Source organism: Cervus canadensis, chromosome 2, assembly GCF_019320065.1.
Source record: "Cervus canadensis isolate Bull #8, Minnesota chromosome 2, ASM1932006v1, whole genome shotgun sequence".
Taxonomy (NCBI): domain Eukaryota; kingdom Metazoa; phylum Chordata; class Mammalia; order Artiodactyla; family Cervidae; genus Cervus; species Cervus canadensis.
Window position 1 is genome coordinate 55,925,117 of NC_057387.1, and position 19,377 is coordinate 55,944,493.

General features: G+C 41.7%; 1 protein-coding gene across 5 annotated transcripts in view; it reads left to right on the forward strand.

The window, feature by feature from the left end:
- The window catches only part of MCOLN2 (mucolipin TRP cation channel 2), a 60,990-nt gene that overhangs the window by 13,446 nt on the left and 28,167 nt on the right, over positions 1 to 19,377 (forward strand). For all 5 annotated transcript variants that reach the window (XM_043460805.1, XM_043460809.1, XM_043460807.1 and 2 more), the window contains exons 2-4: positions 2,937 to 3,096; positions 9,616 to 9,789; positions 11,975 to 12,128. In XM_043460805.1, the coding sequence (XP_043316740.1) occupies positions 2,937 to 3,096; positions 9,616 to 9,789; positions 11,975 to 12,128 (488 nt within the window). The remainder of the gene's footprint in view (positions 1 to 2,936; positions 3,097 to 9,615; positions 9,790 to 11,974; positions 12,129 to 19,377) is intronic.

A 19,377-nucleotide genomic window follows, 5' to 3' on the forward strand; every position in this document is an offset into this window, starting at 1 on the left:
TGCAAGTGCTCAGTAATTTGGTTAGATGGAATCAGGAGGTAACTCTAGCAGGTGCAGGGAAAACACATTTAAAAAGTCTTCTTATACTTATGAAATGAGACTCATTTTGGTCAATGATTTTTCATTTCTAAAAGTTTTTTTTTCATTTTTCCCAAGTTTTTCTTACAGACATTTTAACCCATGTGTTTTTAAATGTGGTAAGCATGGTTGTTTTTTAGCCTGTGTCTGATTCTGATATGCTTGGCTGTGTTTCTGCTGTTTCTAAGATGACTGTTTCATGCTACTTGGTTTCCTTGTGGACCTGGTATGTTTTAGTACCTGTTGGTTCATGTGTTTTATAAGCTGTTTGTTGGAGCTCCCCAAGTTCCAGGATGAGCATCTAGGGAGGTCTACATGTGTCTGCCAAGAAAGGCAGGGCAATTCCAGTCTGAAGTCCCCTGAACCAAGCAAGCTGACAGTTTGGTTTGACCCAGTGCCTGGGTCACCCAGGCACGAGGCTCGAAGGATTGGGTTGTGACCCTCATTTCTCAGTATGGGTCCCTGCCCTCCTCTCAGTCTTCCTCTCTCCTTCCCTCCACCCCTCCCTCCCCAACTTCCTTCCTTCTTCCCCTCTTCTTTCCAGCAAAATAACCTGGCCAATTAATTCTGGAAATAGGAGGTCTAAAAATCAACTTAAAAATAGAAAATCACTAGCAACTGAATATAAGCCTTAAAAAGTCTTAAAATAACTCTTAAAATAGTCTTTTTTTGGAGCATCTCTTTTTTTTAAGCTTCTTTTAAATTTGTTAGTCAAGCTACATAAGTCATAAGTCAATATAAAGTATCATTACAATATTTCAGGTGAAAAGATCCCCAAGAATGACCCCCAATTATAAAAAGTTTCTGAGAAATGAGCAGCTTGAATGATGGCTAAACTTAATAGAATTTGTTTATTAAACTTGCCATCAAGACATTTCTTGTTTCAAGAAACAGAAATTGAACTTGAGTCAGTTCAGTTCAGTCGCTCAGTTGTTTCCGATTCTTTACGACCCCATGAGTCGCAGCACGCCAGGCCTCCCTGTCCATCGCCAACTCCTGGAGTCTACTCAAACCCATGTCCATCGAGTTGGTGATGCCATCCAACCATCTCATCCTCTGTTGTCCCCTTCTCCTCCTGCCCCCAATCCGTCCCAGCAAGAGGGTCTTTTCCAATGAGTCAACTCTTCGCATGAGGTGGCCAAAGTACTGGAGTTTTAGTATCAGCATCAGTCCTTCCAGTGAACATCCAGGACTGATCTCCTTTCGGATGGACTGGTTGGATCTCCTTGCAGTCCAAGGGACTCTCAAGAGTCTTCTCCAACACCATAGTTCAAAAGCATCAATTTTTCGGTGCTCAGCTTTCTTCCCAGTCCAACTCTCACATCCATACATGACTTAAACAGGCCTAAATCCCAAATTTGTTGGCTCAGTTTGAAAGTCTTGGAATGATGGGTTCAGACACTGCTGGCTCCCGGAACTCAAACATTGTCATTAGGCAATCTTGTCTGTTCTTTGTTAGCTCCACTCCTTGGCAAGCTCTCCTATGATGGCTTCAAGGAGAGATGGTTAAAATGGCTTCTAGGAATTCTAGACTCAGTCTATGCTTTTGGTCTGTGATCCCCAGACTTTGCTGATTATGCATTCAACAGTAAAAGTTAAGCACATATCCCCAATGTGTATATATTTGTTTATATTAATAAAATATATGCTACTATATTGCCACTGTTATTTTATATATTGTCAGTAGAGCTCAATTTTCTTGTTTTTAAGATGAAGAATAAAATATAAGTACTAATGTTTTCTGTTCTCCCAATGGATGTTTTGCATAGCCCACTTTAGGGACTTCTTAGTGGAAAGACCACATCTCTTCCATTGGTTATAATTACAGTCCTGTGTCCACATCTCATTGGTTCTTTCTGGCCTAGGTTCAGTCATGTGCCCATTTCTGAGTTCAGAGTCCTTGAAATAGTAAAAGCAAAATTTTTCTAATGTATGAGATGCCAGAAATATCTGACTAGGCATAAATAGAGAGATGATATTTTAACTTTAAAATGATTTATAGTTTGGAATCTTATAATCACTGAGGCTCCATGGTTCAGTCATGTCTGACTCTTTGTGACCCCATGCACTGTAGCCCACCAGGCTTCTCTTTCCATGGAATTTTCCAGGCAAGAATATTGGAATGGGTTGCCATTTCCTACTCCAAGTATGCAGATCTTTCTGACCCAGAGATTGAAGCTGCATTTCTTGCACCTCCTGCCATGGCAAGCAGATTCTTTCCACTGTGCCATCTGGGAACCCCCATAATCACTGATATATCATTAAAGATACACAGTCTTTTCAGAACAGAGTTACAAAACAGAGATTCTCTATTTCCATAACAATTTAATTCTAGTTCAGTTCAGTTCAGTTCAGTTCAGTCACTCAGTCGTGTCCTACTCTTTGTGACCCCGTGAATTGCAGCACGCCAGGCCTCCCTGTCCATCCCCAACTCCAGGAGTTTACTCAGACTCATGTCCATCGAGTTGGTGATGCCATCCAGCCATCTCTTAATTCTAGTAGTCTGTGCTAAATTTCTGGGATTTCAAACCTAGAATATCATGAAAGTATCGGTTTAGTTTTTGTTAATACTCTAGTAACATGTGAATGGTGTATATTAAGATGTTGGAATTGACACGTCTTGCAAATAAAATCCTATTTTTATAATTTTGATAGTGGCCATTTGGAACAAGATGGATAGCTATATGTAATGGCAAGTGATAGAGGATCCTGAATCATTGTCAGATTTCTAAAGTGAAAAGGATTTCACTGGTTGGAGAGAGTTTTGCTTTAAGGAATGGTAAAACATGTGAATGGAAAGTATTCTTCAGGAGATTTCAGGCTGTTCAGTGTATTTAAAAATTGACCTTCTTTGGCAGAGATGCAATGGCTCATCTTGATTCTGAGGTGAAAGAAGAATGTCTGAGAGAAGACCTGAGGTTTTACTTCATGAACCCTTGTGAAAAATTCCGAGCCAGACAACAGATTCCGTGGAAAATGGGTTTGCAGATTTTGAAGATAGTCATGGTCACCACACAGGTAAATGATATTATCAGTTCATTTGTTTTTTGTTCTTACTCCAAGTTGAGACTGTTTTTCCATGTTCTGCCACTTGACTTTTGTCCTGAAAAGGCCACACACTCATGTTCGTAAATCTCTAAAATTATGTTGACTCTGGAGGGCAGGTGGTAGGTTGAAGTTCAGTTTAGATGATGACTTTGTTTTAGTAAGGGACTCTGAGGTCATCTCTCACGGGTTCTGTAAATAGAGATAGTGTTAGATCTGAAGTGGGTAGGGTTTCTATAGCTGAATGAGGCACAAGGCTGGTGAAGGCTGCCTGGTCCAAAGTTATCTGTGTTCTTGAAATCTTTCATCTTTCTTCAGATATATCTTATTTAAATATACTTTTGAAGTCTGCACTTTGAACCATTTTGATTTTGGGTTTACAGAATGCTAATGCTAAGTTTTCTTTTCATCAGTAGCTAAATGCTTGAGTAAACACTCCCCAACCTTACCCACTCCCCGCCTACCTCCCCAGGTAGGCCTGGGTAAGGTGGGGGAGTGTTTGCTGAGGCACTTAGGAGTGTATCAGGAGTGTATAAAGGCTGCATTGGGACATTTCGCCTAAATTGATATTGTTAAGTATTTTATTATCAATATAACAACAGTCACCCAAGTTGTCACCTAGTTTTTGGGCCTGAACCAGTTTTAGGGAGGCTTCTCCATATGTAATTACATTTGAAACGTGTGTCCTTTAAAAAACAGTACTGATTTGGAATATTAGGCTCCGTGGGCAAATAATCATTCTGTCATCACTGTAAAAGTGTTTTTAAAGATGGGATTTCTGGAACACAAAAATAAATAGCTTCCTAAAAATAGCTCCAAATGCTTTAGAAATGAGAGAGGCGGTTCCTGCCATAACTAACGTTGCATCTTTATTCTTTGTTCATAAAGAGATCTTGTTACTACACGACATGCCGCACCAGCTCATCACATTTTAGGGTAAGCAAGCTACTTCCAAAGAAACAAAGATGAGAGGCAGGGTCACTCTTAAATGTACATGCTTAGATTTTTCTTCTTAAAAATTTTTTTTCATCTTAATTCTTGGTTTTAAAGTTTTAATTTTGGCAGCCTATAAAGCAGTGCATCGTTAGTATTAGTTAGAAGAAGAAATAATGTCCCCTTTTGCCATTTGGTTAATTTTAATTTTCCCCCAATTACTTCTCTTGCCAAACTAGCTTTCAAGTTTTTGATCTATTAATATTATTAATATTCTAACTCATCTGGGCATAAAAGATCATCACCTTCTTTGACTTACCATTTTGGTCCTGATAGCTACTAAATTGCATGGATTCATCCTTCAAAACTGCATCTCCATATGTTTTGCCATATTCACTATCTTGTCTCCAGCATAGACTCTTACCTTGTTAGTTAATTTAAAATATTGATATGTGTGAAGCACCTCATATGCTCTGCACTGTCTTGGGAATATAGCTGTGAATGTGTTACCCCTGCTGACAGCTCACACATAACCTAGCAGTTCCATGTGCTAGGCACAGTAAGTGCTTTATGTGTGTTAGCTCATTTCGGCCTCACTGGACTCCATGAGGTAGGTTCAATTTTTACTCCCTTTGAATAGAAGAGAATACCGAGCCAAAGAGAGTTGAGTAATTTGCATGTGGCCATTCAGCCAGGAGGGGCTTCCCAGATGGCGCTAGTGGTGAAGAATCCTCCTGCCAATGCAGGAGACGTAAGAGATGTAGGTTCAACCCCTGGGTCAGGAAGATACCCTGGAGTAAGTAACTACAACCCACTTCAGTATTCTTGCCTGGAGAATCCCATGGACAGAGGAACCTGGTGGGCTACAGTCCATGGGGTTGCAAAGAGTTGGACATGACTGAAGCAACTTAGCACGCATACATTCAGCTAGGAAGAGGCAGAGTCAGGGTTGGAACCCTGGTAGTCTGGCTCTAGTCTGCACTGTTTTTCTCATATTGTTTCTTTCCCCATGTAGATCCTCAGAGTTTGCACTTGAGAAGTACACATAAGTTAACTAGGCTGCTTCTGGAATTCATCTTATGCCTACCTTTCTTATCTCCAAACTTACCAGTCCATTCAATACTCATGTTAGATTAATTTTTCTTAGAATGCTTTTATGGTATCTCTTCTTCTCAAAAACTCCTATGGAACTGTATTTCCCATAGAACTAAATTTTGACTCTGTGGCCTGGAATTCACAGATTTCCATAGTCTCCTTCAACTTGCCTTTCCAACAGGTTTTCATCTCCTGTTTCTTCCCCATGTCCCAGCCAGATGGACCCACTCAATGATTCTGGCTCCTGCCTTGTTTTTCCTCCAAGAACAGACGGGCTCTTTTCTCCCTCATCTTTCAGCTGCTATTTGAAGTCCACCTCCCCTACCAGCCTTGCCTGATCACTCAACGTGTGGTTTTTCTTGGTTCACTAGTACCCCGTGCTGGCTACATCACTACTTTCCCTTTTAATAAAATATTTCTGGGACTCGATCATTTACTTTTTGGGTGGGTCTACCCTACCTCCCATAATAAAACTGAGGTGGTTAAACCTGTATTCCACTGTTGGGTCATTCTAATAAATTTTGCTACTTGGGTGATATATAATTGGAATGGAATTCTCGAATATCTTTCTTTCCTTCAAATCCCACTTTTCCCTCCTCCTCTGTTTTTTTCTCTCTTTTAGCACTCCATTCTCAAGTCTAATGGAATGGGTGGTGTTTTGTCAAGGTTGATGGGAAAGAAACATCTTTTAAAAGACATTCCTACTCTGCATTCTGCAGTAATTTATAATCTCGAGAGAAGTGTCTACATTCTTTTGCTGGATCTGCTCTTTTCTTCCTGTATTCTTCGTATATTATTAGAGTGGTATCTTGTTTTTACCTGGCACAGAATATTTTCTCCTCCATTGATTTCATAATCAGGTTTTAAATTCACAATCTTTGCCAGGCTGCACTTAATGTGTGATTATTTTTCTGTCTTATAGTCTCAGCAAATCTTAAAGTCTAGTTAGTGGGTCTAGAATGAATATTTTTGTCATTCCTTTCTTAATAAAATCATTTGACCAGTCCTTCATCATCTCTTCACCCTTGCTCTGTAGCGGACCAGCCCTCCATCATCTCTTCACTCTTGCTCTGTAGCATATGTTTCATTCTGCCATAGTAGGAAGGGGACCTCAGGATCTCCTCCCCAGGGTTTCTCTCTACTGAGATGCTTGGGGAATCCTACCTGGACCTGGTTTGAGGCTATACATGTGGATCTTGACTTGTTCTATGAACAACAGTATGGAGGGAATTTCTTGTTCTTGATGCCAGATGGGGGTGGGTCCAAGCAGAGGTTAAACCTCCATATTCTCTCATTCCCAAAGTTGAGGTAATGTGCTTTGAATCTAAATAAGGTGGTGTTGGTGTTAATTGCTCAGTCGTGTCTGACTCTTTGCAACCCCATGGACTATAGCCCGCCAGGCTCTTCTGTCCATGAGATTCTCCAGGCAGGAATACTGAGGTAGGTTGCCATTTCCTACTCCAGGGAAATAAGATGGTAGCTGAAAATATTAGCACATTGAATGCTGCTGTGTTCATCAGGTTATTGACTCCCCATTTACTTTTTGGGTTTCTTTAGCCTAACTATGAGTGTGGGAAGAGGGACTCTCATGTCCCCTCTTCTAGAGTTAAGTTGGCAGCTTTTCAGTTTGAGAGGTTGTATGGCCAAGTGGTCAAGAGAACTAACAGGTGAGTCAAACAGACTTGCTGTCACACTTCTAGCTGTTTCCACCTGGAAAAAGTACCCAACTTCAGGTTGCAAGTGTATAAAATGCGATGGACAGACTCAGTACTTGACTCTGACATTGTGATGGCCACTATTCCAGTTCCTGAATATATGTGCATGTGTGTGTGTGCTGAGCTGTGTCCAACTCTTTGTGACTCCCATGCACTGTACCCACCAGGAATTTTCCATGGAATTCTCCAGGCAAGAATACTGGAGTGGGTTGCCATTCCCTACTCCAGGGGATCTTCCTGACCCAGGGATGGAACCTGAGTCTCCTGTGACTCCTTCACTGGCAGGTGGATTCTTTACCACTAGCACCACCTGGGAAGCCCATTCATTTGTGTATCAGTAGGTTATAAACCCCCCAGTCATGTGTATATTGGTCCCCTGGTTTACTTTTTTAGCTTTCCTTTTCTAGCATTTCCTTGCAGGCACCATTGATAGACATCACGTGCTTGAAAGAACTTTAGCCTTTGGTTGCTTGATTTTCAGCACAGGTTGGATGTCGTGGGACTTCTTATCTATCTTCCTTAGAACAGCTGGGTTTAGCAATTGCTCAATCTTTTGACTTGATATTTGAGGAATGTGATCTGGTGAGGCTCAGATGCTGAGTGTCATCTGTGTACATTCTTCAACAACAGTTGCAGTTCTGGAAAGTTAACACCTAGATTCTTTCCTCGAAAGGGAGGCCCAAAATCAGAATTTTCTTCAGATGAAAATCACGCAGCGCAACAGAAGTGACTTTGGAGTTAGACGTGGCTTTCATTCTAGTTTGGTGACATGGGCAGTGTGATGAGACTAAATCTCAGTTTTTACATATATGTAAAGTGGGGTTAACAGAAGTAGCATTTTCATAGGGTGGTTGTGTTAGTAAATGAGATATTGCAGGTAAAGCAGTTAGTACAGTGCCTGGAGAATGATACTTGATGAAAAGTGGTAACTATTTTACATCATTTAGCCTTTTAAAAAAGTCAGACAAAATTTGAAAACTAAAAAACATAAATCACTAAAAAGAGTATGTAAGTTTGCGTGTGCAAATTAGCATCTGTTCATTGGAAAGGTCTAGTAATTAAACCATGTAGTGACAGCAGGTAACACAAATATCAAGGTCATCTTGTTGAATTTGCTGGTTTCACATGACAGCAGAGTCCCAAATTGTTTTGGTGACTTTAGCAGGGTGAAGGTTTGGGGCAAATTTTCTGGACTCTCACTGTCTTAGAAAGCAGATGAGGAGATAAAGTGGGGAGATAGGGAAGAGTGTGTGGGCCTGGGTTTATAAAGGTGTGACTTCTACAGTTACATGTGTGTGTCTGTGTGTGTGCATGAGAGAGAAAGAGAAGCAGAGCACTTGTGAGACTGTATGTATGAAACAGGGTATGTGAGATAGTACTTATGGAAGTGTGAGAGCCAGTGTGCAAGAGAGTGTGAGAGTGTCCATTTGAGTGTGAGTGGAGACAGAGGCTGTTTGTGTGTGGAATGTCTTGGGTTTGGCGGTAAACATTTAGTGCCTACTAATTTCCCCTCCTTATTAGATTCTAAGAGGAAAACTTTAAGGCAGAAAGAATACACTCAATCCTGTTGAAGAGAGCCTTTGGCATCTAATCCTGTGCGATGATACAGTTTAAGGGGAATAAGTAGAAGTTCTGTCACAAGAAGATGGGTGCTTGGTGACCATGAGTGTGTTTGACGTCACGGAGGTAGAGTGAGCCCTGTTATTCTGTGTGGTGCTTTGATGCTGTAGATCTTGGAGGCAGGAACTCTTAGGTGTAAATCTTATGTGAGTTCTTGCAGAGCTAGAGGAATTGAATTCCTTTGATGACAATTACCTCTTAGCCGGAGGAAGTATTATATCGGCCACTTTCAAAAATGTTTTTAAAAAGTCACATGCAAAACGCTTAAGATTTTTAAAAATATTTGCAATGTTTAAACATCAGATCATTTAGATTTGACTATCAAACAGTAAAGCATGAGAATTAGTGGTTTACTAAGTATGGTTGAACATAGCAGGCTTGAACCACACAGATTCACCTTTACATAGACAGAGATATATTTCAGTAGTAAATACAACAGTGCTACACAGCCCATGATCCACAGTTGGTTGAGTCCTTGAACCCTCAGGCTGGACTATAAATCATACTTAGATTAATCCCTATATTGTTCAAGGGTCAGATGTACATCAATTTTGAAAACCATTAATTTGAAATGCAAGTATAAGAAAAATGGATTCAAATTAGATAACCAAGGACCTACTGTATGTCATAGGAAAATATACTCAATATCTTGTGATAACCTATAATGGAAGAGAATATAAAAAATACTGTATATATCTACATAGATGTGTAATTGAATCACTTTGCTGTACATCTGAAACTATCACAACATTGTAAATCAATTATATTCAATAAAAATTTTAAAAAGAAATAAATAGCATATCTATTTAAAAAAAAAAGAAAAATGGATTCAGGCTTAACTTTGAATTTCTCCTTTCTCTTCTCCTCTGTCATTAAAGTCCAGTAAGGGTATTAGTCATTGGGAGTGGTCACTTCTAATTTTATGCTACTTCAAGTTGCTAATGTAGCTTGAGGTTGTTTCTAGGGGGAAGAATTCTTGTCTTTTGACATTGATGTGATTAACAAAAACCAAAGCAGTGAGATTTTTCTTGCTGATATTTATAGGTGAGGGTTAATGATAGTAAGAAGGCATTTGCCATCCCTGGAAAATGGTAAAATACATATATTTCTATTTGATTTTCTTTCCTAGCTTGTTCGTTTTGGTTTAAGTAACCAGCTGGTCGTTGCTTTCAAAGAAGAAAACACTGCTGCTTTTAAGCACCTGTTTTTGAAAGGATATTCTGGTTCAGATGAAGATGATTACAGCTGCAGTGTGTATACCCAAGAGGACACATATGACAGCATCTTTTTTGCTATTAATCAGGCAAGTCTTTTGTTGCAAATTATTAATACTTAAACTTGAAGAATATATTGATACCTGACCTTGACCTTGACCTGCTGTCTTAGCAAAAAAAAAATTATATGTATATTCTGGTATATATGACATATTAAGATATGTAACATATTCTGATTTAAATTTTGCGTAGTCTGCCAAAAAGTGTTTATTGCTATTTCTGTAGCTACATTTCCATACAATAGATTTTGCCAATTTAAATTTTTGTTTTTTAAGATTTATATTTGTATTTATCCCTTCCTACCCACTTCTATTGGGAGATTACTTTGTCCCAGATCAAATAGCCAAATAGCTAAAAACAGGCTTATATTCTCAGAAGGTTTGAGGACTGAGAGACCAAATCTAAGATTCTAAGCCTCAATTTTGGTGTTTTAGCATTAGTAAGCCTATCTGAACCCTAAGAATATGGAGTAGGATATGACGTATCTAGACAGTATTGAGAAACCAAATTGGTAGGCCTGAAGAAAGTATTTAAAGGAGAGAAATACTTATTCTTTCTTGTTCATTCATTCATTCATCCATTTACTCAGTCCGTAAATATTTTGGTACCTATTATGTACCAGGTACTATTCAACACACTGGGGATACATCATGAATAAAAGAGACAAAACCCCTGTCCTTATAGAACTTAATTCTAGAGGTGAGAGCCAGGCAAATGAAAAGAAGTAAAATAGTACTAAATGCTGATTCCTTGAAAATACCACCCCACCAAAAACAAACAAAACAAAACATATTGAGAACAAAACTAAATTCACTGCTAACAGTAGTAACAGAGGTGCTCCCTTGACTATTTTCCGTAGGGTGCAGAGTGCAAGCTCCAGATACAGATTTTGAGGTCTGGTTTAAGGCAGATCTTTCAGTGTGAGGGGAGCTTGATAAGAATTGGGTAAAGGTCATCATATAATAGTTTAGGATTGGTGGATATAGCAATCCTATATCCCCAAACCCCTGTGAGAGTTTGGGGAGGTATTCAAAGTCTTGGAAGTTGTTAGACTGAATCTTCAAATAGGTCATTTGTTTGAGGTTTTTTAATGTTTCTGAAATAAACAATACAGTTATTGTTTTTAAGTTCCTGGGGAAAAGTTTCCTGGAATAATAAATCCATGTTAATAAAGACAGTTGCTGTTCAGTTGCTAAGTTGTACCTGACTCTTTGCAACCCCATGGACTGCAGCACACCAGGCTTCCCTGCCCTTCACCTATCTCCTGGAGTTTGCTCAAATTCTTGTCCATTGAATCGGTGACACCATCTCATCCTTTGTCACCCCCTTCTCCTCCTGCCCTCAATCTTTCTCAGCATCAGGGGCTTTTCCAGTGAGTTGGCTCTTCACATCAGGTGGCCAAAGTACTGAAGCTTCAGTTTCAGCATCAGTCCTTCCAGTGAATATTCAGGGTTGCTTTCCTTTAGGATTGACTGGTTTGATCTCCGTGTTGTCCAAGCGACTCTCAAGAGTCTTCTCCAAGACCACAATTTAAAAGCACCAGTTCTTTGGTGAGATGGGGGCCAGCAAAACCCTGTTAGTGCAGATAGGCAGATGGGAAAGCTGTGTTAATGTAAGCTGTGGGTGTGGATGGCTTAGGTCCTCAGAGATATGTGGAAAATGATAACTGGAATAAAGCAGGGGAGGAGACTGGACTGCCTGTTGATGCCTGTATACCAGAGATAGATGTTTATAATTTTCACTGGGTGATAAGGACAGGCCTCCTGGAGGCAATAATATTCGCATCAAGGTCTGAAGTGAACCTTGCAGATAGATAACCTGGGCTTCTAGGCAAAGGCCACATCAAAGGCCCCAGGCGGGAGTGTGCCTTGAGAGTTCCAGGAACTGCCTGGAAGCTCACAGGGCTTGGGAGGTGGTGGGTGGAGCCAGAGGCCCATAGTGGGTTAGGAGGTCAGAGGATAGGCAGGACCTTGTCTTTGGCGCTGAGTAGTTGGGAGCCTCTGTCCACATGTTTACTTTAGTTTCAGGTACTGTGGGGCAGTGTGTTTTTACTCAACCCAAGAAAATTACCTTGTGGTATTTTACTTTTGGGGAGTTCTGTTGAGGAATATGAGATAAACAAATGAAAAAAAGTTAAATGTATGTTCCATGTGCTGTAACTTCTGATGAAACTTGTTAGGCTCATAAGTATTTTTATTTAACTTTTTTTAATAGTTTCATCGGCTAAGGAACTTATCTCTGGGGACCCTTGGTTATGGAGAAAGCGAAGACAACAGGATTGCTTTAAAAGTCTGTAAGCAGCATTACAAGAAAGGGACCATGTTTCCTTCTAATGAGACACTGAATATTGACAGCGACATTGAAATAGGTAACGCAATGGTAATTTCATTTCTTGCCTTTATCATCTCTGTGGTAAGAGTGAAAAACACCCTCGTGCACAGGAAACCCAAATGAAACCACTCAGCTAGTCTGTTTGAGGATTTAACATTTGCCTGCCAAGGGCTTTGGCTCAGAAAACTGTGGGTCTGCTGTGATTGGACCAGGAACATTTGTGGATCTCTTTGGTGCAACTCAAGATTGTTGGGTTTAGGGTAAATGCACAGGTGTTTCCTGTTTAAGTTTTTTTCTCCATGATAAGGTGATTAGGCTTTTTGAAACAAAACAAAACAAAACAAAAGTGAGTTTGTATTTGTTAAATGACATATTGTGGGTTAAAATGCTTGGTATGCTTGCTTTTGCATACGCACTCATGCCCAGCCCTTCAGTCATGTCTGACTCTTTGAGATCCTATGGACTGTAGCCTTCTAGGCTCCTCTGTCCATGGGATTTTCCAGGCAAGAATACTGAAGTGGATCATTTGTTAAATATATTAATGCTCTTCAAAGGAGAATTGTGATTAATAACTCATTTTCTCTGGAGATCGTTTGGCAAAAGTTAACATCTCATTACGTAGAATTGTTTTATGACATGCTCTTAAGAATTTAAGAGCATACCATATGTAAATGCAAAGTATTTGACTTGAGGCTCTGGAGATTTTGTCATTCATTCAACAAACCTCTGGTGCACAGTTTCCACACCTCAAGCATTCAGTGTTTTATGAACTAGGGCTAGGGTTGCAGAGATAATCTGTCATGGCTCCTCAGTTAGCTAACAGGTCAGGAATCAAGGTCCTAGTAGCAGTGTAAATTTGGAGTGGTTTTATTAAAAAGAGAGCTTCATAGTTCATTTGCCCATATTTCCTGTAACTTGATTTTAAGGTGTTTTGGTAATATAATAGAGGGACATCCGTATAAAACAAAGCTTCTCATGCTTTTTTTCAGCAGGCTATCTGTTTAGAATCTTTCACGAGTAAATGCGTCCTGTCCTCTTGCCTCTAAAACGAACAGCCCCAAGCCAGCACTGTCAGGCTGCTTCCAGAGACCCATCAATAGCTAGTTCTGTGGCCAGCAGCCTTATCTTATTGCCTCACAGGATCTTCTTGGAGAAGGAAATGGCAACCCACTCCAGTATGCTTGCCTGGAGAATCCCAGGGACAGAGGAGCCTGGTGGGCTGCCGTCTATGGGGTCACACAGAGTCGGACGCGGCTGAAGTGACTTAGCAGCAGCAGCAGCACAGGATCTCCTATCCTGAGAGCTGTCTTGTAGTCAGTCTGCAGGGGCTGATCCGGTTTCACCCCGAATCTCTTTCCTGAGCTGTCAGCTGTGCTCCCCATCTTGGGCAGTTCCTGTAAGAGTGATGAGAGTCCTGAGAGGCGGAGCTCAAAGCTTGTCCAGTGACCCTCCTACAATAAACTACTTACAATAAACTACTGGCCACGTGTCCTTTTAAAAATGTGAGACTTAATTGGATGAATCATATGACTGTTTCCCAGTGATTCTTATGTTGTTTTCCTCAATTGATTTTTCTTGGAAAAATGATTAAAGAAATGTGGCCAAAGTAGGTATCAGTGGCTAGGTGAGACATAGTGCAGAAAGCAGGATTTATTCCCAGACTATCAGGCAGTGGTGTTCTTGGTCACTTCCTTTCTATCATATAGACCATTTTTAACCAAATAGAGGGAAGTTGATTATTAACTTGACTTTAAGAGACTGCTGAAGCCAGCTGATTGTATCTTTTGAGTTATTAAAAATAACTTGTCAAACAGAACTTTTTGATGTATCTATTCAAAAGGTGTAAAAATATTCTTAAAAACACTTGATACTGGGTTTTAGATTTTCTGGTCTTAGACACCTTGGAGGAAGCCTGCAGACAGTATAAATATGGATTGAGTTTGACTTTATTGGTGTGGTGTTATAGTTTAAGGAGGTGAATTAGCAGAAGCTGTCCTAGATGACTAATTTATGAATTTTGCAGTATCTTTCCAATTAAGAGGAGCATCTTTCAGTGTGTTCAGTGCAGAGATCTGCTGTGCACTGCTTCCCCGGTGGATTTATGTTTAGTTGCATGACTGATAGAACAGTTCAAACTAAGGGTTTCCCTTAATTCATGCTGAGGGTATATCCCCCCGTCTGCTCTAGACATGTCACTTTATAATTCAGCTTCACTGGAGACTGTTGTGAATCCTGTTAAAATAACTTTTTTTTTTTTTAACAACATTTAGATGGATATCATTCTAATACGGTGCTTCACTTTCTATACTGCATTTTGAATTTCTTAAGTTGTCCTTTCCACATGTTCTTAACATGAAACATTATGACCACTTCATCATTCAGTTCAGCTCAGTTCAGTCGCTCAGTCGTGTCTGACTCTTTGTGACCCCATGAACTGCAGCATGCCAGGCCTCCCTGTCCGTCACCAACTCCCAGAATCCACCCAAACCCATGTCCATTGAGTTGGTGATGCCATCCAACCATCTCATCCTCCGTCGACCCCTTCTCCTCCTGCCCTCAATCTTTCCCAGCATCAGGGTCTTTTCCAATGAGTTAGCTCTTCGCATCAGGTGGCCAAAGTATTGGAGTTTCAGCTTCAGCGTCAGTCCCTCCAATGAACACCCAGGACTGATCTCCTTTAGGATGGACTGGTTCAATCTCCTTGCAGTCCAAGGGACCCTCAAGAGTCTTCTCCAACACCACAGTTCAAAAGCATCAATTCTTTGGTGCTCAGCTTTCTTTATAGTTCAACTCTCACATCCATACATGACTACTGGAAAAACCATAGCCTTGACTAGATGGACCTTTGTTGGCAAAGTAATGTCTCTGCTTTTTAATATGCTATCTAGGTTGGTCATAACTTTCCTTCCAAGGGAGTAAGCGTCTTTTAATTTCATGGCTGCAATCACCATCTGCAGTGATTTTGGAGCCCAGAAAAATAAAGTCAGCCACTGTTTCCACTGTCTCCCCATCTATTTCCCATGAAGTGATGGGACGAGATGCCCCATGATCTGAGTTTTCTGAATGTTGAGCTTTAAGCCAACTTTTTCACTCTCTTCTTTCACTTTCGTCAAGAGGCTCTTTAGTTCCTCTTCACTTTCTGCCATAAGGGTGGTGTCATCTGCATATCTGAGGTTATTGATATTTCTCCCGGCAAACTTGATTCCAGCAGCGTCTCTCATGATGTACTCTGCATATAAGTTAAATAAGCGGGGTGATGATATACAGCCTTGACGTACTCCTAGCCCCTGTCATTGTAAGAACATATCCATTCCACCCTCCCTTTGTCTCTGGGAGGGTTGTTCTTCCATCTGCTCGAGTGTTCTGCCCTGTAAATGAGAGGCATTTGAATGATGAGGCTGCTACTCCCATACAAGTTTGTTCTGTTTGAAGTTTGATAGTTTTTTTACTTAGGGCTTTTGCCATTCTTAAAAAAACACTCAGTTCTTAGGTTTTGCTGCCACCAGGTGCATGAGTATAGCATAAGGTAAGACAGAGTCCAGAGTTCTGAGTGTGTGTGTGAACAAAGTGTAACTCTATTATCATAATGAAAGAATCTGAATAATCAAGTAGACTTTTATAAGGCAAATTTTACAGATAGTATTACATTGACTAACATATACTGCTACATTTCTCTGAATCTAAGATGTCATCAATTTTAAAAAAGACTCATCGGTTTTAGAAACAATTGAAAGTGACAAAAATTAGTGTCTTAGAATGAATGAAATACAGGAGAAAAAGACCTAGGATAGTATATCCGGCACATAGATTTTTAACATATTACTCCTCCTTTCAGAATATTGTCATTTACTCAGATCAGTTTAATTGAAATGTTATTTTTTCCTCTTCCTTTAGAATAAGAATGTTAGAGATAGAAGGGCCTTAAATATCCTCAGTTTGAACTTCACTTTACAGGTGAGGAAACTGAGGCTCAGTCAGACTTGGTGATGCCGTGATTTAGTGACCAAGGGTCTTTGCTTCTCCAAGCCCAGTGACATGGAGCTCACCTGGGAGCTTGTGAGACAGGCAGAATCTCAGGGCCCCTTAGAGCTGCTGAGTCCACATTTCCATCTACACACATTAAACTTGGGAAGTACCGGCTCCATACTCCCCAGCTGAAGGCCTTTGACTTTGCACAGATCTCTCTCTTACCAACTTCACACATTTTCTACCACCCATCACCATCAGCCTTCAGTGTACCCTGTACACGCTGGGACGCCTCTGCCCATCAGTACGCCGTGCCCTGCTGCGCTTAATCTCTCAGTCGTGTCTGACTCTTGGCGACACTGTGGACCGCCAGGCTCCTCTGTCTGTGGGGATTCTCCAGGCAAGAATACTGGAGTGGGTTGCCATGCCCTCCTCCAGGTGATCTTCCAGACCTAGGGATTGATCCCAGGTTTCCCGCATTGAAGGCAGATTCTTTACCAGCTGAGCTGACAGGGAAGCCCCACCTATCAGCATGTTTCCTTACAAAAGCTGCTGGGGCAGGCACTTGCCTCTCTCACTTCCTTCTCTCCTGAATCCTCCCAACCGTCACCAGGGTCTTCCATTGGTGAGCCCCACTGCCCCAGCTGCTGATGCCCTTGGAGAAATGGGCCACCATAATCTGCAAGCCTCCTTGCACAGCCCCTCTCCACTCCCTGTCCGCCTGGTGTTACAGAGGTGAGGCCATAGTCAAAGGCCCCCCCACGGCACCGGGGCCCACCCGTTTCAGCTTTCAGAAGCCACACCCTCCTCTCTGAGCTCAGTTCCTCCCTGAACTCGAGACTCCTCCTCCACTCACCCCACTGTGACTCGACTACTAAGGATTTCAAACCTGTTGCGTTCAAACAGAACATTTCAAACCTGCCTGGCTCCACCCCACCACTCTGTTTCTTTCTTACTCTTCCCCATCCGCGAAAACGAAAGCAGTGTTTTCATATCATGCCATCATAGTCCCAGTTGCTCAAGCCCCAAACCTGAATGTGTTGATTTCTGCATTTCCATTGCCACCTCTGTACTCCAAACCTCCGTCGTTCTTGCTTGGATCTTCACCCACTGCCCTGTCCCTCAGCAATCAGAATGATATTTTTTTAAACCTTGGGGAAATGGAGTCATATTATTCCCTGGCCCAAAATCTGTGAGTGACTTCCTGTTCTGTTTAGAATAAACCCTCAAGTCCCTATAGTACTGGCCAACTGTCTGCCTCCCCTCAGGCCCTCATACCCACCCCGAGTTCATTGTTCCCACCTCTTTGCTGCTTGTTAAACAAGTCAAGATCTTTCTGACCTTGATCTTAGTGTCGCTCAGTCGTGTCTGACTCTTTACGACCCCATGGACTATAGCCTGCCAGGCTCCTCCATCCATGGGATTTTCCGGGCAAGAGTACTGGGGTGGGTTGCCATTTCCTTCTCCAGGGGATCTTCCCAACCCAGGGATTGAACTCGGGTCTCCTGCATTGCAGGCAGACTCTTTACTATCTGAGCCACCAGGGAAGCCCCCAAACAAGTCAAGAGTTTTCTGGCCTGGATGTTAGTGCTCACTTAAAAAAAAAAATTTTTTTTTAATTGGAGGATAATTGCTTTACAGTGTTGTGATGGTTTTATCCATACATCAGCATGAATCAGCCGTGGGTATACATATGTCCCCTCCATCCTGAACCTCCTTCCTGTCTCCCACCCTATCCCACCCCTCTAGGTTGTCGCAGAGCACTGGGTTGAGCTCACTGCATCACCCAGCAAATTCCCACTGGCTATCTATTTTACATATGTAATGTGTATGTTTCCATGCTACTCTCTCAATTTGTCCCAGCCTCTCCTTCCCCCAACTGTGTCCACAAGTCCATTCTCTGTGTTTGCGTCTCCACTGCTGCCCTGCTTGGAGCTTCATCAGTACCATCTTTCTAGATTCCATAATATGCCTTCATATACAATATTTGTCTTTCTCTTTCTGACTTACTGCACTCTGTACCATAGGCTCTAGGCTCATCCACTTCATTCAGATTGACTCAAACGAGTTCTTTTTTATAGCTGAGTAATATTCCACTGTATATATGTACCACAAGGTTTGTTCTGTCTGGAGCACTCCCCTTGGATCTGTGCTCAGCTGGGGTCCTTCCTCCCTCAGGTGTCAGCTCAAACCGCCCAGGGGCCTCACAGCCCCTCCCCAGCAGTTCTCCCCTGGTAGGGCCACCCCACCCTCTGACCCCCCATGACTTCGCTCTGTCTTTGCAGTCGTGTGCATACTGTGAAATTGCCTTGTGTGTATTTTTCATTCTTGGTTTATATCCCCCACTACAGTGTAAGCTCCATATGGACCTTGTCTATCTTGGTCATTGCTGTCTTCAGCGGCCTGGCCTCTGAAAGCTTTCAGCAGATATTTACTGAGCATCAGGTAGAAAGCGGGGTCTCCTGAGTTTCTGAAATAGAAGCTCAGGGGTCAGCCTCATCAGTGTACTGGTGAAGAACTCAGGCTCTGGAACTGAGCACATGTGGACTTAAATTCTGGTTGCCCACCAACCAGCTCTGTGACCTTGAGGAAGCTTCTTGGCCTCCCTGTGCCTTGGTTGGTCCATCTGTAAAATGGCAGCAATAGTGTCCATCTCATAAGATTGCTTCAGGAGTTAAACAAGATGATGCATTAAACAAGAGAACATATTAAACCCCAAGCACAATGCCTGGCAGAGAGTAAGTCCCCATATGTGTTTGCTATTTTCATCATCATGAGTCTTTTTCTATAAAAAGTGAGTTTCTTTTGATTATCTAGCCTCACTGTATCAATCAAGGCCCAGTCAGGAAAACAACACTCAATTGCTTCTCGACCCTAATGGTCCATTTGCCAAACACCGGGAGACACCCCCTATGACACCTGCCCTTAAATATTGTGGCTGTTGAATTGTCCACTCAGGTCCATGTCCTCAGTTTTAGACCAGAATACCTGATTTTCATAAAATGTAAGTGTATCCTCCATAGTTTGAGTGTCCTATATGCTAAGCAGTGTTTAACAGCCACAACAGTTATGCCCTTGCTCTCACAGACCTTGCCCTCTAGTTGAGGGAATAGATAAGCAAATAAAGAGTCGAACTGTGGCAGAAGATTCTCAGAGAACAACCCATGGGCCCTTCCCGGATTCTCGAGCACCTAGCTAGTGTCTGGCATTGCAGAGGCCCTGACTTTCCTATTTTCGAGGCGGTGCCAAGGTGCAGCAACAGCCCGGATAAGAGCCGGCCAGGCTGGTTCACACCAGTTCTGGCATCAGGGCTGGATGGC